The 27134-nt window shown below is 34.1% G+C and overlaps 1 protein-coding gene across 1 annotated transcript in view; it reads right to left on the reverse strand.

Annotated features, from left to right (window-relative positions):
• LOC129230554 (uncharacterized) overlaps positions 1 to 27134 on the reverse strand; it is a 50918-nt gene that overhangs the window by 9307 nt on the left and 14477 nt on the right. Inside the window, exons 4-7 of the mRNA XM_054864958.1 lie at positions 21769 to 21978; positions 19134 to 19360; positions 16909 to 16987; positions 9316 to 9533 (exon numbers count right to left, since the gene is read on the reverse strand). Of these exons, the coding sequence (XP_054720933.1) occupies positions 9342 to 9533; positions 16909 to 16987; positions 19134 to 19360; positions 21769 to 21978 (708 nt within the window). The 3' untranslated portion in view covers positions 9316 to 9341. The remainder of the gene's footprint in view (positions 1 to 9315; positions 9534 to 16908; positions 16988 to 19133; positions 19361 to 21768; positions 21979 to 27134) is intronic.

Here is a 27134-nt window from a genome sequence, read left to right on the forward strand (position 1 = left end):
GAATATTCACTTATTTATTACAAAAAACAAATGCAGTTCATATTAGTGCAATTAGCACTAAAATATTTATGTCACCCAAACTATGACTTTGATTATGTTAATAAGTTTTAAAAATATGTAAGACAAGTTATAAAATAAATTTCCAAATACATAGGAAAATACCTAGCAAAAAAAATCTTTTAAGAATTTTCTGCAGAAGTACCTTTCAAAAAGGACAGTAAGGTGCTATTTCAAACACGCGATGGGAGGAGGGGGGAGCAAAGGATGCCAAAAATACCTTTGAATTTTGGCTCAATAAACTTTGCACTGTGTACGTAACAACAAAGGGACAAACCAGAAACAGATGCTAAAAGATTGCTGCCCCATTACATGAAGATGTGCATAAATTACTTGAGATAGAAGTTCTCAACCACTGGTCTGGCAGCAGCACTGTCTACAGAACAATCCAACTGGTCTTCAGAGTTTTTTGCTTGTCTATGTTAAAAAAAACTTTTCAATTCAAAGGAAAAAAAATACCATAATAATAATATTTTATATGACATCTTTTACGTGAACTTTGTGAGCAATTTTTGAAGTCTTCCATTGTTTTTCAGCAATGTTTATTACTTATACCCTCGGACCTTGATATAAGATCATCCTTAGGGACTTCCCAAAATTGACCTTATTATTGATTCATATATACAGTCAATGCACGATAACTGGAATCTAAAGGGAATGAGGAAAAACTTCGACTTATCGGAAGTTCGACTTTCCGCTAGTTTCGGGTTTTCGACATTTTAATATTAAAAAACTTCGAATATTTTAATTAATATGTACATATAACAGACAAAATTACAGAACTTAAAAGTTTTAGAGCACAATATGCACAGTTTAATCAAAAATATTGAGAGAAAAAAAAATCAAAAGCATGGTTTTGATTTCAATACTGCTGGAACCCCTTGAACCGAGCTGATTCTATTTCAGGAAAGGTGCACATCTTCATTCGTTTCAAATTTGGATTCATGGATTCTACTGCTTTAGAAGTTTTTACTTTTCTTTTAATATCATTGACAGAGTACTTGCTTAGACATCTTTAATAGTACAGAAAACTCACTCTGTCTCTCCGGAACTTATTAGCAAATAATTGAACTAAAGAATGAAGGGGAATGCATTTTGAGTTAAAGGAAGTTAACTTTGAGACATTGAGAATAATTAGCATGGAATTAAAGTCAAAGGAGTCAGTACTTGATAAAAAAAACTTTGAGTTATAGTAACATTGAGTTATTGAACTTCGAGTCATCGCAAATTGACTGTATTTTATAACATGCGGGTAAGGAATAAACATGTATATACACATCTTATTAAAATTTAAAACGTTCAAAAATATCAGTAATTAGGTTATAATAGTTTCATAGATTTGAAACAATTGAAACCTTTGCAATCAATAAGAAATTTTAAAATGATTTTTTAGAACTTTCCTGTTTTAAGCTGCTTACAAATATGCCCAAGCAGAGAACTGATGTGCAACTTATCTAACTTAAAATTATCATTAATGCTGGACTAATAGCTTTGTTCCTTAATTTAAGCACAATGGTTTCTAATTGTTTTCTGAAAATTTCCTTCGGCTTCTCATGATTGGTAAAAAAGTGTGATATGTACACTATGAGTGCCCTCCTGAGTGCTTTATATGTTAGTGTCACTGTCGTAATATTCACTTTCTACTGCATTTGGTACATCACATGCTATATCAACAGGAATATGACTTTTCTCGGAAGTAAATCTATTAAGCACTGAAATCATTTAAAGAAATCAGACAGAAGTGACCTTATAAGCGATTAATTTATTAAGACTTGACCATATATCCGATAAGACATATCATAGAATTCCTATTCAATGAGCTGGGACTTCGGAAAAGTGACCTTATAAGCAGGGTGACCTTATAATTGAGTGACCTTATTTCAAGGTCTCACTGTATATAGTGTAACGGATCCGATTCCACTTTCTTGAAATGAAAACACAGTTCTTGATAAAAACACAGGAAATTTATTTACACTATGTACAGGAAAGATCTTCAACAACTGCTAAATTATTCATCAGCAATTAAGCAATTATCACACAACACCGTAAACTCAACGTTTACACACGTATTTACTTCCAAATACGAAAACAACACAGCGAAATGCCTCGCTATAAACAGAGCAAAAATCTTCTCAGTTCGAAATATCAAACGAAAACTAACTGTTTATCCATCGCTAACGGCTTAAATACACCGAAAAGAATTTTCTCAAATATTCCACACGCTTCTCGAAATGCGTTGACCGTTATCAATGAAAAGAAAGAAAATAGGGGTCGTATACTTTAGCCGAATGAAAAAGGGGTTGTATATTCATTACGGGAAACTATTTACAGGTTACGTTCCTACAATATTTACTATTTACAGGATTTGTAACATTGCCCCCTTCCTAAGGACTGCACGTCCCGGGCAGTACAATCCCCAGAAAGGGTGCCAAACTTCTATCACAAGTTTACAAATATACACATTAATTAATAACTAACAGATACAGAAAACACAATAATAACAAGAAATATTACTAAACATTAAAAGCAAAAATTATCTACAACTTTTATGTTATCAACCATGGTTGTTTACGTAATACTCATGAACTATGGCCATAGTATGGGGCTAACCGATCATAATGTACAACCCTAGGTTTTGCATTAGGTGATTTTTGGATCCTCACTACGACGTCATTCAGTCGGTTAACGACTTTGTAGGGTCCATCCCAATGCGACTGCAATTTGGGTGAAAGACCTTTCCGTCGGATGGGATTCCATAACCAAACCTTGTCGCCTTCGTTGAATTCATGTCCAGTAGACCTTGTGTCGTATCGGGTCTTCATCTTCTCCGCCGCGATGTTGATTCGCTCTCGTGCGAAGTTATGAACGTCTTCCAACCGGGCCTGGAGATCCTGGATGTACTCCTCAGGCGATGAAGGCGCATCCGGAGGACGACCGAAGACGAGATCACAAGGTAGCCGAAGCTCTCGTCCGAAGAGCATCTGAGATGGGGCATATCCGGTAGTCTCGTGGACAGCACTGCGGTAGGCCAGCAGGAACAAAGGTAGCTTCTTGTCCCAATCCTGTTGATTTCTGGATACCATAAGTGAGAGATTATTCAGGATTGTGCGGTTAAATCTCTCCACCATGCCGTCCGATTGTGGGTGTAGTGGTGTTGTCCTAGTTTTCTCAATTCCGAAAATTTGACATAGGCCCTTAAACACAGCAGAGATGAAATTCCTCCCTTGATCGGAATGAATCTGCAAAGGTGTTCCGTATCTCGAGATCCAATGTTGGACTAGAGTCTCGGCTACGGTGGTAGCTTCTTGATCTGGAATGGGATATGCTTCCGGCCATTTGGTTAAGTAGTCGATGGAAACAAGAATGTATTTGTTCCCATCAGCAGTTCTTGGTAGAGGACCCAGGATGTCGATCCCAATTCGTTCGAAAGGAGCTCCAACGTTGTACAGATGTAGCTTCCCTCTGCTTCTCTTCTTCGGTCCTTTACGAGCAGCACAGGCGTCACAAGAATGGCACCACTTCTCCACGTCATCCTTCGCCTTGCTCCAGAAGAAGCGCTCCCGAACTTTATTGAGAGTTTTCAAGACACCAAAATGTCCTCCAGTCGCACTACTATGTATTTCTTTCAGAACATCTGAAATCCTGGATCGAGGAAGTAGTAACTGCCACCTAGATGTCTTGCCATCGTCAGATTCCCATTTCCGGTGTAGCACGCCGTTCCGTAAATGGAGTGAGTTCCATAAAGCCCAGTATCTTTTTGTTGCAGGACTGAAGATGGAAACGTCCTGCCAGCTAGGGCGTCGACTGTCACTTTCCATGAACTCTAAAATTGGTTTTATGTCGGGGTCTTCAAGTTGATCTTTTCGAACTTGGTCATCACTCCATGGATCAGGTTCTGATGATGTTGGAGTCACTGTCACCTGATAGGCGGTAGGGCTAGTCGTTCCATACTGTTTCTCGATTCGGGAACAATAGTGGCAGTTCTCAGGACAGGGTCTCCTTGATAAAGCGTCAGCATTCCCGTGAGATAACCCTTTTCGATGCTTGATCTCCATGTCATATTCCTGGAGCCGCTGTATCCATCTGGCTATCTGGCCTTCTGGATTCTTGAAGTTCAAAAGCCAAGTTAACGAGGCATGATCTGTCCAAAGCAGAAATTTTCGGCCGTAGAGGTAATGATGGAAGTGTTCTACAGCTTTCACTATGGCCAGTAACTTATTTCTGGTGACGCAGTAATTTCGCTTCGACTTTGATAAGCATTTGCTCCAGTAAGCGATGACATGTTCATTTCCGTCAATTTCTTGGGATAAAACAGCTCCAATTCCCTCGTTGCTCGCATCAGTGTCCAGGATGAAGGATTTTTCAGGCTGAGGATAGGCGAGGATAGGCGTTGATGTTAAAGCCTCCTTCAGTCGTAGAAATGCATCTTCGCATTCTTTTGACCATTCAAACTTTTGCTTGCTCTCCGTCAGCTTATGCAAAGGTCGTGCAATGTTGGAAAAACCCTTCACAAACTTCCTGTAGTACGTGCAGAGCCCCAGGAAACTTCGCAACTGATGGATGTTTTCGGGACGACTCCAACTCCTGACCGCAGATACCTTCTCTGGATCGGTTTGTACACCCTCAGAAGAGATGATGTGACCAAGGTAGTTCACTTCCCGGCGGAACAAATTACATTTGGACGGGCTTAACTTCAGATTGGCTTCCCTTAGCTTTTGCAGCACCTTCCTAAGATTTGCCAGATGTTCTTCGAAGCTGCGTCCCACGATGATGATATCGTCTAAGTAGACCAGACAGGATTCGTAGGAAAGTCCTCTTAACACTGTCTCCATAAGACGCTCGAACGTAGCTGGAGCATTGCAGAGGCCGAAGGGCATCACTTTAAACTGCCATAAGCCTTGTCCAGTTGTAAACGCTGTCTTCTCTCGGTCATCAGGGTGTATCTCAACCTGCCAGTAGCCGCTCTTCAAGTCCAGGGTCGAAAACCACTTGTGTCCGGAAAGAGTGTCCAAGGTGTCGTCTATCCGTGGAAGAGGGTAACTGTCTTTCTTGGTGATTTCATTCAGTCGTCGGTAATCGACACAAAATCTGGTGGAGCCATCTTTCTTTCGGACCAAGACGATGGGAGAGGCCCAAGGACTGGATGAAGGTTCGATTACATCATTCTCCTTCATCTCTTTCAGGAGGGTCTCAACCTCTTCCTTCTTGGCGAACGGTAGTCGTCTTGGATGCTGTTTAATAGGGGGGTGTTCTCCAGTGTAGATCCTATGCTGCGTTAAATTCGTCCGGCCCACATCCTCCGATGTAGATGAAAACAGATGCTTGAAGTCGTCCACCAATTGTTCCGCAGCAGTTCTTTGATCCTTCGATAAGGGTGCACTCCCAATTAACTTCGATGTCAAGGACTCAGAAGACACAGTCTCGGGGGAATTGATTCTTCTAATGATGCAGTTTACGGGAGTACAAGTTGCTAACACTTCGCCTTTCCGGATATTCCTTGGCCTTTCACTCACGTTGGCGACTCTCACAGGAATTACATCCTTGGAAAGGTCCACAAGCGTAGATGCCACCAGCACTCCTTTTGGGTTATTGCTTAAGTTGGGGTATTCAATGAGTCCAAATCTAAAACTATTGCTTTCTTCAATGGAGCCGGGTATTAATGATTCTGACCTTGAGGGAATTGATAAATCTGTTTGGGCAATTATTTGATGAGCGGATTTTACATCACTTTCTGCGGGAAAGACTGCTATGTCTTCTCTCGTCGAGTGCAGCTCGTTAGTCTTGAAGTCGAGGTTGAAGTCATACTTCTTTAAAAAGTCCAATCCGAGAATGAAGGGGTCTATGATAGCAGCAACGAATGCGGTATGATGGTAAATGGCATTTCCAAACACAATTTCTAAGTTCACTTTACCTTCAATCTCGATCTTGTCACCTGTCACAGTTTGGAGGGTAACGCAGGGCGGCGTCCACAGAATGTTAAGTCCAAATTGACGAGCCACATCTGTTCTAATGATCGTAACATTGGCTCCAGTGTCAATAATCAGTTCGCAGGGAAACCCGTTTACATATGCGTAAACAAACAGTCCATTACTGCCGCCACTCGTCGATGAAATCTGGAAAACTTTAAGATGGGGCTCATTCCAATTTGGCGACCTCCGCCCCGCGAGATTGCCATGGCTTAGTTTTCCTGGACCTGCGAGGGAGAGGTGCTCTTCCCTCTGGTTTCTTGACGAGCTTCACAGTTTCTTCGTAAGTGACCCTCGCCACCACATTTCCAGCACTTAAGTGATTGTCCATTATGGTCCTTGGGAGCCGAATTCCTTTTGAGGATTCCTGCAATTTCTTTTATTTGCTTTTCCAGATCAGCAAAACGTGACGAAACTGGATCAGGCTCATCAGTTTTCACGCCGCGGATTGAATGGCGATCCTTGCGGGTTGCTTGCTGGGCGGCCTCCAACTTCATTGCATACACAACAGCAGAACTCAGGTCTTTGACATCCGCCATTGGTAGAGCTTTCTGGATTTCCGGATCTCGAACCCCGTCGATGTAGTAGTTGAGTGCCAGGTTGTCTCGAACATCCGCAGGACAGTCACAAAAAGCAAGATGAGACAATCTCTCGACGTCCGCCGCTAGCTCTTGCAGGGTTTCCCCGGTTTTCTGGAAACGGGATTTCAACTGGAGTCGGCTGAAATCTTTCTGGCACTTCTCACCGAAGCGAAGCTCCAACGCAGATGTGAGGGCGGCGAAATCCAGGCGCTGGCTGTCCGGAAGGGTCTGGAGAATGTCCGCTGCGTCACCTCTCAGGGATGCTGCAAGATGACAGGCCTTGGTAGCAGAGTCCCATCCGTTCGCTTCCGCCACTATCATGAATTGAGTTTTGTAAACCTGCCACGAAGTTTTCCCATCAAATGTGGCAAGTTTAATGGACGGTCGAGCAACCGATGTGGGAGCGCCAAACTGTACAGAGCTGCTTTCCGCGGTAGCCAATCTCCTTTCCACGTCCTTAAAGATCTCTTCTTTAAGTAGATGAAATCTTCTATCTTCATCTTCAAATTTATTTTCTACAGCATTGAATCGGCTTTCAACGGTATCAAATTTTTCTTCAATTGCATCAACTCGATGCTCTATGTCATTAAATTTATTTTCCATCACAGTCTTTACCGAAATAAGGTCGTTTTTAATTTCTTCTTGGTTAGACGTTAAGTCCTTTTTCAGCACCGTTAAATCGCTTTTTAACTGGTCTTGATTTGCCAACATACTTGCAGTCAGATCACTTTTTAATTGTTCTTGATTAGCCGCCATATCATTTTTTAATTGTTCTTGATTTGCAGTAAAACTTGCAGTCAAATCACTTTTTAATTGGTCTTGATTAGCCGCCAAACTTTCGGTCAAGTCACTTTTCACAGCATTAATTGCTTCCAGAAGTTGTTTTAATTGGTCATCCATTGCGCGAGTAATCACCATAAAAACAAAGTCTATAAATTCAAACAGTCTTTATGAAAAAAATGTCCAAAGTCACACTTACTCCAAGAAAGTCCAGAAGAAGCCCCACGTTGGGCGCCAAATTGTAACGGATCCGGCGAGACTTCCACTTTCTTGAAATGAAAACACAGTTCTTGATAAAAACACAGGAAATTTATTTACACTATGTACAGGAAAGATCTTCAACAACTGCTAAATTATTCATCAGCAATTAAGCAATTATCACACAACACCGTAAACTCAACGTTTACACACGTATTTACTTCCAAATACGAAAACAACACAGCGAAATGCCTCGCTATAAACAGAGCAAAAATCTTCTCAGTTCGAAATATCAAACGAAAACTAACTGTTTATCCATCGCTAACGGCTTAAATACACCGAAAAGAATTTTCTCAAATATTCCACACGCTTCTCGAAATGCGTTGACCGTTATCAATGAAAAGAAAGAAAATAGGGGACGTATACTTTAGCCGAATGAAAAAGGGGTTGTATATTCATTACGGGAAACTATTTACAGGTTACGTTCCTACAATATTTACTATTTACAGGATTTGTAACAATAGTTTTTACAGTAATTACTTACCTTATTCTTAATATTTAAATAGTGTAACGGCACCAGTCACAGACATGCTTAGACATTGCTCTCAGGTTAACTCTATTTCCTGAGCATTTTAATGTATTTAGACTTTTTAATCTATTTTTCTCTCATGAAACAACATCTCATCTAATGTTTGGCTGCTTCTAGATCCCCTGAATTAGTTAATTCTATTTTTATTTGCTCAATTTCAAAAAAAAAAAAGGTCCGACCCCCCCCCCCCCCCCAGTAACAGACACAGACTTAAAATCTGATGATACCCAGCAACAGACAGGAAGAGGCAAGGATGAGTAAAATAGACCAAATTCCCCTTCTCTCTTCAAACTGTGCAAAAATTCTTTATTTTTAGTACAAATACAAATACAAAAGTGACAACCAGCAACAGGCTCTGGGCCCAGCTAGACTGGTCCTAGTCAATTTATAATCCCCAGTGAAAATCAATGGCCCTCTTAAAACTATCAACTCCCTTGCTCATTATCACCTCTTCTGGTAAGCTGCTCCAAGGTTCCACTACCCTGCTAAAATAATAATTTTTCCTAACATCCATGTTAGCCTGAGATTTAAATAGCTTAAAACAATGACCCTTTGTCCTGTTTTCAGTGCTAAACTTCAGCCCCGTAACATCTTTCATTTTAATAAATTTCAAAAGCCTTATTAAATTCTAATGAACATGAAACACCAGCTGACCTCGAGGCGGCTGTTCATAGCCTTCCACCACTGCCTTGTAAATACCAACTGGCTCATAAAATTCACTCTGATAACAATAGAAGGTTACACTATATTCATGGGCCAAAACAACACCAGTTTTACCAGCTTAAAAGGCTTATTATTTAAATTCAAACTTATGACTGTGTTATTGAATCCTTGTCTGTTACTGGTGACCTTACCCTATTTTCTGTATCAGTTTTTCAACACCAAGTTTTATTTCTATAATTATTAATTCACTCATTATAATCATTATTTAGTGAAAAAGAAAAAAAAAACCTCAGATAATTGCAAAAAAATTTTACAACTGTTTACTGCTCCCTGAGTTGAAAGTTTTTTCTTCTTTTACAAAATGAAAGAGAAAAAAAAAAACTCTAAAATCTGATACTTAAATTTTAATTGTTGAGAAAGAGGCAAAAAATGGAAGTCTCCCAAGAAAAACCATAGTGTCGGCAGGTCTGAAAGTAATTACCTGATATCAAGATCTAGTAGACGATTTTACTGATTCATTACACAATACGGTTGATGCTCGTATACATCCTCTCCTTTGGGGAAAACCTTCAGACAGGGCCAGCACAAATGAGCTTTGCAATTTAGACATTCTATATGATTGCATCCACTGTTTTTCTCGATGGGTACTTTACATTGCGGGCATAACTTTCGATCAATATCATTTTCCTTCATCCAGCACTACATACAAAAAAGAACAAATATCATCATTTGTACCAAAAATATAAAAAATAATATAAGCTCAAACACAACAACCTTAACGCTTTGTGGCTAACATGTGTTTTGGTCACCACTTCTATGTAGTTAATATACTTTTGTCATCAAGAATGAAAATAAAGATGTTTCAAATGCTGACCAACCGAAGGAGTGATTAACTAAGGGGACTAGAACAGAGCGGGGTAATTATTTTGGAACAGAATTTTTTCCAACAGTCTGCAACGCAAATTAAAAATTGTCTGCCAGGTAAACTAACATTAGATTAGAAAAAAGGAAAAAAGAAAACTTCAACTGTTAGCAATTGTGCAAATTTTTCATAATAACTATATTTTTATTAGAAATCATCACCAAGGAATGTTTGCAAATAAAATGCAAACTAAAGAAAAATTGTAAGTAAAACATAGGTCAAAAAGTTCCAAAAATAAAACGGAAGAAACAGATACGGATTTAGTAACTTTGTTTTTAAAAAAAACTAAAAAATTAGATGAATCATCAAATTTTTTTTTACATTTTTGGTCTACAAGAGTTGTTGAAATATATCTAAAATTTCTGTAATATGAACTGCCGTATTTTTTTATGTATATACTGGACTTCAGTATTTCAGAGAAACATCAGGGGCCAATCCAGGATTTTTTTCTTGCTACCTATTTTTGTGAAAGTATTGCATCATTCTATTTTTGTGAATGTTCTTTTTTATCAGCAATGTTTTTGTGAACTTTTAGAGGCATCCTAATTTTTGTAAAAGAGAAGTAGAACAAGTGAAATTTTAGTTCAAAAAGTGCAAATGTCATCTAGTATTATTTTTTTAACAGGTTTTGTTTTTTGGGTGGGGGTGGGGGAACTAAAAACCTAAGAAGTACCAAAAATACCATCATAATTTCAGCTTAATGGGCTATGTAATGTGTACAATATTGGAAATTATGAGAAAAACGGTGCCTCAAAATATGTTACAAGATTGTGATGATATTGCATAAATACACTTTGGCGAGAAACAGCTAAAAATTAGTTAAAATACCACAAAAAGGTTGCTATTTAAGCGATTGTTCATATAAACCTGCTTAGAGTTTTATTTTATGAGCACATTTTGTTTTAAACAGAGAAACAAGTTTTATATTTTAAAATGCAAATTTTTGTGAAATTTTCGATGTTTTTGTGAAGCTACTGATTTTATTACTTGATTTTTGTGAAAGTACCTATTTCAAAACAAGATTTTTGTGAAGGTACCGAAAAACGGTAGCAAAATCAGCCTGTATTGGGCCCTGAACATAGACACATAAATTTCAGTCACAACCATGGATATTTTCAGCCGTTTTGAAAAATTTTCAGCAGTTTTTAAAGAATTACATATTTCTATACATTAAGCAACAAAATTACTGCTCTTTAATGCATATAAATTTAATTACAGGAAGCTTTAAAAAATATATAATGAGATATTAACTTCAATTTTACAAAATTAAATATGTCTTCTTAAAATCAATTTTTATTACCTGCATGCAGGTAATGATCCATATTTTAAAAAATCACTTGACTTATTAAATAATAATACTAACAAATTTTAAAAAATACTGACTAATATATTGTTAAAAGTAAAAACTAAAGCTTGCAACTTCATTGTAAATTTAACTAAAGAAAAATGAACATTCAAATTTAAGCCTTCAAATATTTGGAGAGAAAGTGATCCTTTAAACATCCTATTTGACAGTTAAATCATCAAAAAGGGGAAAAAAATGTATCATTTCCTTATGAACGCTAATTTTTAACTCAACTAATAAAATCACCGATGTCATCTACTTAGCCTTATTGTATTATTCAGAAGGATCTCTGGTGGTATTCTTAAAACACCTTGCTTTCTTTGATTTTCCCAAAAACCATAGAAAAGGCAAAATTTGCAGCTGCCACAGGGGAAATAAAAGAATACAACGACCATTAAAAGAGCGGCTGTTAATAGAACCATTTATTTCAAAAACCAGTCAAGCGACCAACTCTGAAATTTTGAAAAAGCATTTTTACCTCCCAATTAACATTTGTCTATTCGGATCACAATGGACCATGGCTTAAACTGAAAAGAATATAATATTTAGGTATATTTCTTTCAATAAAGAACTGTTTTAATCATCATTGAATAATTTAATATGGTGATAAAGATGTTTTGTTTTCCTAAAATTAGCAATTTTGTCACTTGACTTGTTTTTGAAATAAACGATTCAATTGACACCTGGTTGCCACACCAAAAAAGTAATTAATGAACTTGAAGTGTACAAAATGCATAAAGTATTAGGTCAAATCTTATCCATGAAAATCAAGATGCTACTTTTATGAACTAATTTATTAAAACACTATATTACTTAAATTAATGTAATTAGGTTACTAACATCTATAAGTTAAAAAAACATATTCACTAGCACTTAAGTGTAAAAAACATGGCTACTAATAAAATTGTTATTACTGGACACTGACAATTAGAAGGGGACAAGTCCCAAATTAAATGTTCAACTGAATATACGGATTGAATACAGAGCTTCATACATAAAAACTTAAGAGTCATTCCATTTCAAATCAGGCAGGCAGGTATGAAAAGTGTCATATGACCATCACCGATTTTTTTGAAAAAAATACAGTAGTTACAACTAAGGTACATATGAACTATCCCAAAAGGATTTTGCAAGAAAAAAAATTTTTCTTCAGTTACAGCCTATTAAAATTCTGCACAAAATCCGCCATTTTGGAAAAAACCGGCAAAACACTATTTGAAATGGACATTATTTCAAAAGTATTTAACCTATTCGAATAATTCTTTTTTCTAAAAATAAATAAGGACCCATATATCCTCTAGACATCGTTTTTGAAAGTTTAGTTAGGTTTTTTGATAAAGAAAAAAATTCATTTTTGCCGCCAAAAAAACTGCATTTTTACCAATTTTATGATTTTTTTTCTCCATGAAAAAAAAGTTTTTTTTACTAAACGGAGATGGCAGTCTAAAGCCCTTATATGATAGTTTCATAACATATTTTATTAGAATCCTTGAGTGCATACAGCCTTGTAAATAAAATTTGAAATTTTGAAAATTTTCAAAAATTAGCGATTTTTGAAGTGATTTTACTCAAAAAACCCATTTTTTAAAAATCTAAAAATTGGCTCATTTGAACCCCATATAATGCTTAACTAGTGGATAGACACCGCATCCAGTATTTTTTCCCATAAAACGTTTTATGATTTTTTGAAAGTGACCTTATCGCCCATGGCATGAATGTAAAATAAAAATGTTTAATAATTTCAGTCACGGAAAATCATCAAAGAGAAGAACAATACAATGCATTTAAAACGATTAATTTTAATTTCGTGCTTTGGTTGTCATTGGCAAATGTTGTCACATAATTTTTGGATCCTACCTCGTATGATTACTTTTATACGTAAGAATATTTATATTAAATTCAAACCGTAAAACTCACTTGTAGTTTAAGAATTTAAAAAGCCCACCTGTTTTATGAGAGAAGTAATCAATTGAACATGGTTGTAAGTTGAGGTAACCAAACAGATCTCACTAAAGGTGACTATTATAGCCAGGGATCCAATTTCTAACAAAAGAAGTGCAGGATCCCTATGGTCTTCAGAACTTGTTTTAATGCTTAAGTGGCCTGAATTCGGTCAAAAATGCAAAAATTCGAGTAAAACAAATAAGGAAGTATGGGAGCTCAGCTCCCATAACAATTTGGCGCTGATCAACAGAAAAATATATTTATATAACAAATACAAAAAGGCGAATTGACTGAGTCATCAGATATTTTGAAAAAAAAAAAAAAAAAACTGCAGAATGGCATAGGAATGATGTGAAAAGAAATTGGACTTCATATTCGAATTCAGTTTTGCGTTATTTTGGTTTTACTACAAAATTTCAAGGTGTACGAACGCTTTTGGGAGCCACTGAATTAGTCATTAATATAATCACCAAAGGCTCTTCTATCTAAAGGCTACACACAGAGTCTTACAAAAAGACGAATTGACTGGTTCATCAAAAGCGGTTTGATATTGCTATATTATTAAAAGTCAGTAAAATTTTATTTGCTGCCGATAAAGTGCACCATCATTGTAGCTATTAGGCATTAATCCATTAATATGATCAGATTTTCAGTGACTGAAATTATTAGAAATTTTTATTTTACATGCATGCCATGGGCGATAAGGTCACTTTCAAAAAATCATAAAACATTTTATGCGAAAAAATACTGGATGCAGTGTCTACCCACTTGTTAAGCATTATATGGGGTTCAAATGAGCCAATTTTTTGATTTTTAAAAAATGGGTTTTTTGAGTAAAATCACTTTAAAAATCGCTAATTTTTGAAAATTTTCAAAATTTTAAATTTTATTTCCGAGGCTGTATGCATCCAAGGATTCTAATAAAATATGTTATGAAACTATCATATAAGGGCTTTAGACTGCCATCTCCGTTTAGTAAAAAAAACTTTTTTTTCATGGAGAAAAAAAATCATGAAATCGGTAAAAATGCAGTTTTTTCGCGGCAAAAATGAATTTTTTTCTTTATCAAAAAATCTAACTTAACTTTCAAAAATGATGTCTAGAGGATATATGGGTCCTTATTTATTTTTAGAAAAAAGAATTATTCGAATAGGTTAAATACTTTTGAAATAGTGTCCATTTCAAATGGAGTGTTTTGCCGGTTTTTTCCAAAATAGCGGATTTTGTGCAGAATTTTAATAGGCTGTAACTGAAGAAAAAACTTTTTTCTTGCAAAATCCTTTTGGGATATTTCATATGTCCCTTAGTTGTAACTACTGTAATTTTTTCAAAAAAAATCGGTGATGGTCATGTGACAGACCCTGCCTGATCTGAAATGGAATGGCTCTTAACATTTATTTTCTACAAAAAGTGTTCTGAAATAGAAAATATAAATAACTATGATGATTGCTTAAGGGGGGAAACCAGTTTAGATGGGTCAAAAATCCACTTTTTTTTAATGTCATAAAATGTTAGTACGACTATTCAAGAATGTGTTACCAAAATTTCAGTGAAAAATTCCGATTAGTTCTGAAAAGTGTTCTGAAATAGAAAATATAAATAACTATGATGATTGCTTAAGGGGGGAAACCAGTTTAGATGGGTCAAAAATCCACTTTTTTGTAATGTCATAAAATGTTAGTATGACTATTCAAGAATGTGTTACCAAAATTTCAGTGAAAAATTCCGATTAGTTCTGAAAAGTGTTCTGAAATAGAAAATATACATAACTATGATGATTGCTTAAGGGGGGAAACCAGTTTAGATGGGTCAAAAATCCACTTTTTTTAATGTCATAAAATGTTAGTACGACTATTCAAGAACGTGTTACCGAAATTTCAGTGAAAAATTCCGATTAGTTCTGAAAAGTGTTCTGAAATAGAAAATATAAATAACTATGATGATTGCTTAAGGGGGGAAACCAGTTTAGATGGGTCAAAAATCCACTTTTTTTTAATGTCATAAAATGTTAGTACGACTATTCAAGAATGTGTTACCAAAATTTCAGTGAAAAATTCCGATTAGTTCTGAAAAGTGTTCTGAAATAGAAAATATAAATAACTATGATGATTGCTTAAGGGGGGAAACCAGTTTAGAAGGGGCAAAAATCCACTTTTTTTTAATGTCATAAAATGTTAGTAAGACTGTTCAAGAATATATTGCCAAAATTTCAGTGAAAAATTCTGATTAGTTCAATGCTATGAGCACTTAAAGTGACTGTGGATATTCGAAAAAATTCACAGCATTTTTTTCTCAAACGCATTTTTCTCGAAACAACTTTTTTTCAACTGGTAGGCATTCTAGACCAAAGAGTTATTGACCAATTGTTCTGAAAATTTGCGTGAATATTCTTTATTCAATTATACTCCATATGAACCTAACTCTTTGATGATATTATTAATAAAAAAAAAATGTTTTATGCAAAAAATGTGAAAAAAAAATGGTAGAAAACATAACATTGTAATCAAACACCTCAAGAACATGCAGCTTTGAACTTTTTTTTTATCACAATTCAGTTCATATTCTGAGGAAATATGTTGTTTATGAGAAAGAAAAATTGCAATGATTACAGATAAAAATTGTGGCTTCGTTAATGCCCACCAGCAACAAGGTCTGATGACGACCGCCCATGGACAGCAGCTTTTTACTCCACTGTTTCTAGTGGAAATGATTTGGAAAAATGACAAGGTGTACTTCAAAAAATGAATAAAATAGCCTCTAAGTTTTAACACATTCTGATTATTTCTTTCCTGTAAAAAAAATTCAAGAAAAACATTAAAACTTCAACCTCCTAAATTGGTTTCTCCCCTTAAATGTTCAAATGAATAAAAAGATTGAATTCAGAGTTTCATACTTAAAAACTAAACACTTATTTTCTACAAAAAGTGTTCTGAAATAGAAAATCGAAATAACTATGACCATTGCTGAAGAAATAATACTATAACTAACTGTGTCACGTTAATCAAGAATAAATTTTATTTTTTATCATTTGGTAGTGAATAGTGGTTCTTTGTTATAAGCATACGAATCAAATTAAAAAAAAACTCATTTGTTTAAAATTCCTCCACATTTAACTCGAATTCAGATATTTATTATTTTTTTACTTTTATCTTGTTCTGCCCGGACTCCATTTCAAACTTTTACAAAAAGATGGAATTTCGACTAAAGACAGAAAACTGGCATTCTGTTTTCAACCTTATATGTTCAAAAATACATCATAAAAATTTAAAAAAAAAAAAGCAAACAATATAGTTCCAATATAAGATTTTTTCTGTGGTGGAGTGTTAATGAATGAGATTGATTTAACTGAAACATCAATAAACAGAGAATCAAATGGATCTACTTTTTTGTTTTTTCTCCTTACACATCTGAATATGACTCCCATCGAGTTCCAAAATAAGAAGAGATAAAAAGGCTTCACATTAATCTTTTTAAATATTGAATACTTTTCAATTTCCATGGTGACAAAAATACAGGAATAATCTTAGTAAGTAAAAAAAAAGCAAACAATATAGTCCCAATATAAGATTTTTTCTGTGGTGGAGTGTTAATGAATGAGATTGATTTAACTGAAACATCAATAAACAGAGAATCAAATGGATCTACTTTTTTGTTTTTTCTCCTTACACATCTGAATATGACTCCCATCGAGTTCCAAAATAAGAAGAGATAAAAAGGCTTCACATTAATCTTTTTAAATATTGAATACTTTTCAATTTCCATGGTGACAAAAGTACAGGAATAATCTTAGTAAGTTACTTCAACCCCGAAAAATAATTAACAATAATGATCCAAACCCGCAGAAAAAATGCAGTTCAACATACTTTTAATGAATAATCAGAATCTTCTTTGCTGTTTATATACATTTCACAAGACATTCCATGATGATATAGTGTTTGACAACTGGAATCACAAAATCACAAAAATCAATATTAATTTTTAAAGCATAAATAACATGCATCAGAATAAAAAGATAACAATAAACATTATTCAAACATACCAAGGATAGACAAATCATGCAGCCAGAATTGTTACAGAGCAAATTCAAACATTGAACAATACTCTCCTACGTGAAATACACCGCCAGCTCAGTCATTTCCAGCCGAGGACTGCAGTTTTGTGCTTATTAGCACTCATCAGCCCGGCATAGGAAAGTGACTGAGCTGGAGATGGAAAACCTCTTAAGGAAGCCAAGAGTGCGAAACAAACTGGTAGCTAATATAGAATTAGCAGACCAGACGAGTGACCGAAACAATGGTTCAGTTCAACTCGAAGATTGAACGCGAGGCAAGATATCTTTAGCCCTGGCTAATGGGCGGTAATTTACTGAATATACTCTCCTAGTTGCGGCAGTTTGATCAAAATTAGGCATAAAAGAATTAAAATAGTCTCTCTAACTCCAAACTGATGATTTTTCGTTTTTCTTTTGAAACATATTTAAAAGAATATATGTCTGCCAATATTTTCAACTTCACAGAAATGAAATTTATGTAGTGTTATGTATCTGCTACATTTAGAGTTTAGAAATACATGACTCCAGATGAAATAATTTTAATGAAATATTTCTTCATTGATGTTTTAAATGGAATATTTTACTATTTTGATACATTCTTATTGTTGAATACATTCATAAATCTATAAGTTTCAAAAATAAGTTTGTTTTCAACAAACCATACAGAAATGTTAAATAGGCAAAAATTGACATACAGTCAACTCTCAATAACTCGAAGTCCCAAAGGATCGGCTAAAACGTTCAAGTTATTGGTAGTTCGAGTGATGGGAAGCTTCCACAACAGTCTCAAGAGTTTGGGACCCAACGAAAACTTCAATATAAAGGAATATTCAAGTTATAAGCTTCGAGTTATCAAGATTCAACTGTATAAACAAATTTTTATTTTTTCTCTGAAAAATCTGTTATGATACACAATAATAGTTCAATTACTTGAAATGTTAAAAAAAGCTTTAATTGCAAATTTTCCAAAAAGAAATAATCTTCGAATTAGCGACAATAAAGATATAAAACTACTGGTGAATAGAAAACCATTAAACTGAATATATATATATATGCATATATGTATATATAACTTTTGATATTTTTTGAAATAAATATTTTATTTTACAAACAAATAAAGAATCAAGCATTTAATTGTCTTAAGAGTTAGCTGTTGCAACTACCAATAATTTATTAAATACTAAAACTGAGTTCACAAAGAATAAATAAAATAATCATAATAAAAATGAAGTTTTAAATTAACTTACATAATACTGTTAAAAAAATTACTTTTGCGAATCATAATTTTCGCAAAAAGGAAAATATCAGTGATCTCGCAAGCTAAAAATTTCACAAATTTTACATGAACATGAAAAATCTACCATGAGAAATATTTCAGTTTTGTAATTATGACGTCGTTGTGAAAACTAGAGCTTTGCGAAAATAAGAGCTTTTTCAGTAATTAACTTACTTGATGTAATCACCAAAGTTTTAAAATACTCTGCAAATATTGAAAAATTCACAACATTTTTTGGACTTCTTAAAATTTTACAAATGAAAATTTCCTGATTTCTACATTTTACCGCTGTCCTAAACATCATTAGTTAATACTTTAGATTAATTTTATTTTCTAAAAATTTTCTTATTTAAAGACACTGATAAAGACTAATGACCATTTTTATGAATCTCTTGAATCAACTTGGAGGCAAATGAATTTAAATTTTCGAATGAGAGCGGCAAAATTAGGGGTCTACAAGTCCAACTACACAATAAGATATAGGAGAAGTGTTAAAAATAATGGTAAACAACTAAATTTTGACTGCCCAAGCAATAGAATAACATAGAAAAGAATAACTTTTACAGGAGCGAGAGCAACTGGATTTTAATTTAATTTTTATTTTAATGGAATTGGTTTTTAAATTTTTACATTTTATTGGAATTTTTACTTGAAGAGTTTGCACACAAAACACAACATCAAGCAATTTTAAATAGACAACAAATGTTCGACCAATATTTTTCAAACCAATCAAACAGCGTGAATAATGAAAAATAACTTACTTTCGACAGATGATATTTTCACACAGTGGACAGTTGAACTCAGCTAAAGTTTCATTAGATCGACGATAGAGCATTGGACAATCAGGAGTAGGACAATAGCTAAGTTTATCTAAATTACTGTTCACGTGGTACTGAACAGCTGCTAAACAAAATGACTTTTTGAGATCTTGCCCACCGCTTGACAATATCTTCTTAATATCTTCCAAAAACAAAAATTTGCCACAGTTCTGAAAATAAAATTGTATTGGATTACTGTGTAAATAGAAACCTAAAAATGCTCTGAGCTATACTTCATTGTGCAATCAGAAGTGATATTGCAGAGAACTGCAATTGTTTTGGAACTTTTTTCTTAATAGCACAATAAGTAACAACCAAATTAAAAAAAATAATAATAGTCATTATTTTTATTAAGCACTGTTTGTTTTGGCTTTTACCAAGGATGCAAATTGAAGGTTTAAAATTCTAAGAGCAGGAGTTACAGTTTGCCATTTACCGTCAAAGTCCAGAACTCTGCCCGTGCTAATGAAGTAAGAATCTGAGTCCAGCCGATTTTGGGGTATAGGAATCGAAGTCGAAGGTTTGAATATTTCTGGAGCCGGAGAAGAAGTCAGTCATATTCTCTCAGACTCTGCAGCCCTGGTTTTTACTAAGCATTATTTTTGTGAATCTTATTTTTACCTGCCTAAAAAAGCAACTATTTGCTTTTTTTTACAAATGCAATCTGCTTAAAATTTTTACAGAAATTATCATTAGTAAAAGTGTACTTTGGGTAAGTCAGTCATGGGCGTTTACCATTTACTTTCCAATACGAGAGGAGGGGTGTAAGTTGCACTTTTTATAGAAAATGAGTTCTTATTTTTTTCAAGTACAAACACACAGAAAAATCACAACAATGTTTTGAAAAAGAAATTGCAATAGGGGAGGCTGGGGTAATAAGAGACAGGGGTAATACACTGGCGTCGTTGGCACTACTCTTTCAGAGTATTAGAATTCCTCTTTTTCTGTATTCTGTCGCCGGACTAAAGATCTTTATTTTTTTTAAATCTTCAATAAATTAAGATAAACTCTGATAAATTAAATAATAAAGTTCTTACAAGTGATGAAATCGAACTCGGATGCAATTGAATTGCATTTTTTGCATCAAATGGATATTCCATTTTGTGTTCGATGTTCAGTCGACTCTTGGAATTTCTTTGTACTTTATGGCAATGCCTGGCATTTTGCACTACAAAATACCAGGGGAGGGGAGGTCTGTTATCTAGTAAGTAGTTTTTTTGGAAATTTAAAACTGCTGCTTGTGAAATAAGTCAAGCTATTCTCCCTTGAAAATAAAAAGTGAAAATATTGTTTTTTTATTACTTCTTTTCTAGTACTTTTTCTTGATGCACTCAACTATTTTATCCAAAGGTACAAAGATTTCACCTATGTTTGTTTGCTTCGCTTTTAATGGGATAAGATTCTCATTTAGACTTTTTATTTTCAGTTATCTTATTGAAACATTAAGAATTTACTTATTTGAGATGCTTTTTGACCATATTTTTAGCCTTTTGAATGTCAACGTTCCCGAATGGAAACATCAATTTAAAAAAAACCTTTATACAGTAAAACCCCTCCTAACGGACACCCCTCTTATGAGGACAATTATTAATTCCCAAGTTCCATTGCAAATAACATTATTAAACCCCTGTCCTGCGGACACCTCTCTACTGCAAACAAAAAAATTTGTCCCGTTAGTGTCCGCGTTAGAGGGATTTTATTGTAATTTAAGTTTTGCTTGTGAGTATTTTCAAAAATTACTTTTATCAACAAAAGTAGATTTAAGTTTTTTAAAGAAAAGCTCTCTTTCATTAATACTGTTCCTACAAAATTTGCAAAAATTCTGCATTTATCGATTTTCATAGTTAAAATATTTTTAGTTTAATGCTGATAAAATTTCATAGATAATATACATAGAAATCATGTTAATGAACAATGCATTCCTTCTCGGATGCCCAAGTACCTCCCTGCCAAATTTGGGCGGGATTTTACGCAAACTGTGGATTTGTATTGGGTACATACGCGCACATGCACATACATATATATACATATATTCCTTGTTTTACTTATATAGATTTTTTTAACAGAACTCTTAAAAGACATCCATAAAAAAGCTTATTTTCACAGAACTCACTTCTTTTTTAAACCGTTCCCATCTCTAAAAAATTTGGAAAATACAAGTAATTTTAATAACATATAATACGGTGAACTTTAATCTTTATTCCATCATTAATAATACAATCAACTAAATTTTTGTTCTTAAAATAAGGCATTTAAAAAAATTGAATTTTGTAGTGTTCCTAAAATTTACTGGGTGGGTTTGAGAAAAAAAGCAGAAGTGATATAAATGCATGTATAATTTGAATCTGTTGCAAAAATGGCAGTTGCTTCTGGTGGACCTGAAGTGATGTTTATTTTCCAAATAGATAAAATTTTAATAAATAAATAAATGAACATTCAGCAAACAGACGGCAGTTAAACGAGGGTTTGGATAAAAAAATTTCCAATAATCAAGGTTCTACTGCATTTACAAAAGTTTCATTCAAATTCATAAATAGAAAAAGCCTAATACAAATGCCAAACAAATGTTTAGAAGTACCTCTTTAATGCACTTGACAGGAATGGACTTGGACTCCAATTGCAACAGAAGACACTGCCTGCAAAATGCATGTCCACAATGCTCCAGTCTCAAAAAATCATAATTGATAGTTTCCAGACAAATAGGACATGACTCCTGATTATCTTCCAAAACATTTTGATTGCTTGAATCACTTAGCTGAGAGCATATTTCTTCTAACTCATTTTCTGCCTAAATGACGAGTTGAAAATAAATGTAAAAGAGTTAATAAAAATTAATTAGGCATTTCAAAAATTCTCTTTTAAACAGATTTTGATTCAAAAAAATGTTTGTACGTTTAGTGTCATCCCGAACAAAAGGCAGGGACAGAAAATAACTTTCATTTATCACTTCTTTAGAATCATCTTATTTTGAAATGCAAAACATCCAACAAGTAGTATTCATAATATTTAAAAGACAGAACTGGCTTAGCACAATTTACAACAAAATAACTGCAGTTTGATTATTCCCCCTCAACTAGATTTTATTTTTTAAATAATTACTATTATTTATATATTTTTATTATTGGGCAATTCCACGAAAATGTCGACCGGAGCATCAAAATTTCAATAATCACAAGTATTGTATACCATTTAAAAGCTTGAAATATATATTTTTAAAGTGTAAGAAACTAAATTTTAATTTATAATTTTTCGTATTGAAAATAAGCCGTAACAAATGCCTATATCTTTTCCAGATGTTTCGAGGAAAATTTGACAAGTATTAATCAAATTTTTTTCTTAGACAAATTCTAACTAAAATAAAAGAAGGTTAGTGTATTTTGTTGGACTCATAATATAGTTTTATGCTGAAAGCTTATATCAATAAATATCTTTATAGTGTTTCGTTCAGAAACAATCTTAAAAATAGTTTATAAATGTCAGTCAATTACCATAAAAAATCAACTTTTTCCCCTCAGCGTGAAAATTATTGATGGAAATTTTCTAAAATTCATATTCTCTGCCTACATCAAAAGTAAAAATGCTGCTGAATAAGTAGAATTGGAAGTTTACATCCGGAACACCGAAAATTCCTTGGTAACTGACTGACACTTGATTTTGATAACTGACTGACATTCTGTTTAACAAACATCTTAAAGTGGCTGCAATGTATTTAATTTAATACTCCTGAAAACGGAATGATTTTATTTTTACCCTCTCTTTAAGTTTTATCAAACAACCCAACCCTCTTAAATTTTAAGAATGATAACATATTTTATTAATTTTATTCATTATTCATTCTTACATAATTTAGCAATGCGCTTGAGCCTAAATTTCAAAAATAATTGCTTAGTATTTAAAAAATACATCAATTCAAAACAAAAGAGGAAAGCATTTTACAGTCAGAACAGCCAAAATGATAAAGTAACAATATCACAATTTTCATAAGAAGGAATAAAATTCAGAAATATGGGAAGTAACTGTTAGTAAAGAACATATGGAGTTTCTTGTGATCTACAATATTTTATAACAAGAGTGCTAGACGATAATAGAGGAAAGGCTAAGGTGAAATTCTTGATAAAAGGACGTGTTCAATAATATGAGTGTCCATAATGTTAGAAAAAATAGAAATCGTTTACTTTTTATAGCTCAATAATTTTACAAGGATGTGATCTATTTTTAAATATTAAAGAAAAAGAAAAGATTTTCAAATCCTCTAGCAATTAAAAAAAAAAAAAACATGAGGGGAAAAGATGTTACTGATAGAAAAAAATAAAATCTTATTTTAATTGCTTTTGCGTAGAATTTTATTTACAAGTTTTAAGGCTGTTAGACATTTGGTTAAACACATTTATAGATGCTGCAAAAAAAAAATAAATAAATAAATATATATATATATATATATATATATATATATATATATATATATATATATTAGGACTCGACCGATGCATCGGCGCCGATGGTTCAACAATTTAGCCATCGGCATCGGCGGCCGATGCTAGTTTGCAGGAAACATCGGCCCATCGGCCTTAAAAGCATCGAAAAGCCGATGGAATTGGCCGATGTTTTTGACAAAAAAAGAAAAAAGGACCTTTGCTGTTATACTTTTTAATACAAAGTAAAGGGAGTTATTGTTTTCATATAAAATTGTTTAATTAAATTTCAGTATGAATTTCCATTTTAGTCACCCCTGAAAGAGTTTTTCATACTGCATTCAGTTACCAAACAAGTTAATTATTGCGTTGTTTCTTGCAGCTGAATGTACGTATTTCTTAGAAGTCATAACTCAAAAATGGTAAGCTGTAGAAGGATAAATTTCGCATGTGAGGTGTGCGTACGTTCCAGTTGTGCACTTCCCTTTTTGTTTTCGATCGGGTGTTCTGAAAAGCCTGTTTACGCATTTTTTTAAGTCATTAATCACTTATTTCAATGCAAAACTAAAATAGCCTCTCAGACTGACGATCAGTTGGTGATATATTGCCGAATTGGAGACTATGGAAACAAATATGAAATGGCAAAACCGGTTTTTGTGTCATTAGATTCCCGTAGAACCGACGGTATTTTTTAATTTTTCGATATTTGTCATATGAATCACAGTAATGCAGTGTTTTCTGTATCGCTTCGGCGGAGTTACAAGTTTTGGGCCCGTCGAAATATATTTTGGGGCCCTATTTCACTATCACAGAAGTTGTAGAACATTTATCATAAGCATTTTTGTAACTCCTACTGTGCCTCTATTGTTATGGGGCCTCTCGCGCAATTGCAACATTTGCTATATTTTAAATCCGCCACTACACGTCAAAAAAAACTCGGGTGCAAGTTTTGAAAGGGTTTTTCTGCTGAATATTTATGATTATTTTGAACTCTATTTTTTACGACTGTTTTTTGAATTTCCGAGAACACTGCGAGGCCTCTCCTCCCACTTCCTCAATTTTTGAAATTAAACTCTAGTTGCACTTCTGAATTCTTTAAAACTAACACCATTCATAAAATTAGAGATTTTTTTTTCAAACTTTATCTATTGTTTAGAAAGAATTTAGAGCATTAATGTAAGAAATTGATTAAAGACGTTTCGAATGGTGGCATAATTCGGAAATCAATGGGACTTTTGAATTTTTTCTTCAGAAGTACTGAAGTAGATTCAGAAACTTTTCCGAGGCGTTGGTGGTAGCGGTTCTGTACTAAAAAAACGAGGCCGAGGTTGGGGCCGAAGTGTGAGTTACTCCGAAATCAGGGGGTGACCCCCCCCCTAACCCTCCCTCGTCGTTTCAAGCATTTCTTAAATATTTAGCGATAATTTATTTCGGTCAAAAAATGTCATTTTGCGTATTTCTCATACTTGTTTCACCTATATTTCGTAATGCGCCATCTTTTTCGGATCTTTAATAGCGATCGATTTTTTTTCTGTTGTAAGTAAGTATTTTTATGTATTTATATAAAATCAATGAATAAGTTACTTTTGTTTGTTATGGAAAAGTTTCAAGGATTTTCTATTACGCAGTTTTTAAATTTCAGAAAATTATTGCTTAATTGAAAAAAATAATTTGAACTTGTTTGTAAAGCTTCATAAAAGATTAAACAATCAAATTCTTCAATATTATGTGTGCAAACATTAGATCAAGTAGTATATGTATTCAGTTATTAACTTGGTGTAAATATTGAGTTTGTTTATTGTAGCTGCGTTTTAAGAACCTCCCTCTTTTCATGGCTATGTCTCAGGGGCGCCGACTTGCAAAAATTATTGAGGGGGCTAGACATCACCGGGGGGCTTAGGGGGTTATGTACTTCCACGGAGGTTCCCCCCCCCCCCCAATAAAGGTCAGATTTTTGTTCCTTGAAAATGCCAATTTACATATTTTCTGGTGTGTATAATTTAAACAAACAAATGTGACATGGCGTTTTCAAAGTAAAACAATCTAAAAATTGGTATACAAATTTTCTGTTTCAACTAGATCATGTCACTTGTCTTAGTAAGAGAAATTTTTTTGTTCATTTTTACGGGGAGTCGTGCAGTGCCGTAGCTAGGCATTGAAAAAGGTAGGGCACTTGACTTGCATAGAAGGGCACTCCCAGAGACGCGGACTAAAAAAAATATATTGTGTGTGTGTGGGGGGGGGGGGCATACCGGAGGGTCTTGCAGCGGGAAATTTTCTAAAATTGAGATGAAAAATAGTGAATTTTAAAGCATTTCAAAGTTATATAATGAACATTAGAACCCCGAAAACTCGACAAGCCTAAACCATTTTTTGGCTTTGAAAAAAGGAAAAAATAAATACAAACATGCACAGTATTTTTTGTAAAAAGGTAATTTAATTTACACATGTTTTTTTAAGACCAGTTTTTTTTGTTTTTTTTTTCATTAGTGATATCGGCTAACATACTCATATGTAAACGCAAGTCTCTCAATGTCTAGGTCATTTTTGAAATGCAGTTGATTTTTCAAAATTTGTTTCACCTCTGTTTAACAAAAGCAAGCACTCTTGTTCAACTGCAATAACCTGTGGGTGTTCAGTTGATGTAAACCGCCCGATAATGCAGGTTGCGCCATTTCGCAAACCTCATCAATGTATTGCCTTGTAGTGCTTTGGGATTTCCTATTCCTATTCAGAGTCACAACTGACTTCAACTGTATTTATGTCGAGGACTGCATACTAAGTGCCTTGCCTCCATTATTTTATATACCGATAGATGGCAGCACCATCACCGGATTGAACAGTTAATGAGAATTTAGAACTAGTCCAGGAGCTAATAGCTACCTGGTGCTAGCACCCCCAGAGGTATTGTTTCACTTGGAGGACATTGAGACCACGAGCATATTTAACGTCGCCCAGTCCCCTTTAATGACGACGGTGGATCTTCGACCATCGAGGTTCGAACTCAGGACCCTCCGGCCCCGAATCCGACACTTTACCGATCGGGCTACCACGGCCCCTTTGGGATTTTGAAAGTGTGGCTTCGTTGTTTTCATACTTCTTTGGTATCCGTCGATTCTGAGGAAACGAAGGATGTTGAATTTGTTCATTTTGCGAAGGTTTTTCTTTTAAACACAATACTCAAAAGTATTCAAAACTATCACGCCTCTCATTTAATATACAAATCAAACCCTCGTATATTTTTTCCAGATCAGCAACACTTAGATGAGCGCGTCGCATCGCTGCCCACCAGCAACAGACTTGACCCGTAAGTTCGCGCACTGGGACAAATTCTAAGTGTGCTTGCAGCACCGTAACACTATCATTATTCATTCCACTCGTTTTCAGTTAACCTGCTTACTACCGCAATAATTATTTGTTTTAACTTGTTACTGAATGTATTTTACAAGAAAAGCTATCTTCAAAGAAAGAAAATAAAAGTTAAATTTATGAGTTTAGAAAGCATAATATAACTAATAATTTTCTTGATTTA

Source organism: Uloborus diversus, chromosome 9 (assembly GCF_026930045.1).
Source record: "Uloborus diversus isolate 005 chromosome 9, Udiv.v.3.1, whole genome shotgun sequence".
Classification (NCBI taxonomy): domain Eukaryota; kingdom Metazoa; phylum Arthropoda; class Arachnida; order Araneae; family Uloboridae; genus Uloborus; species Uloborus diversus.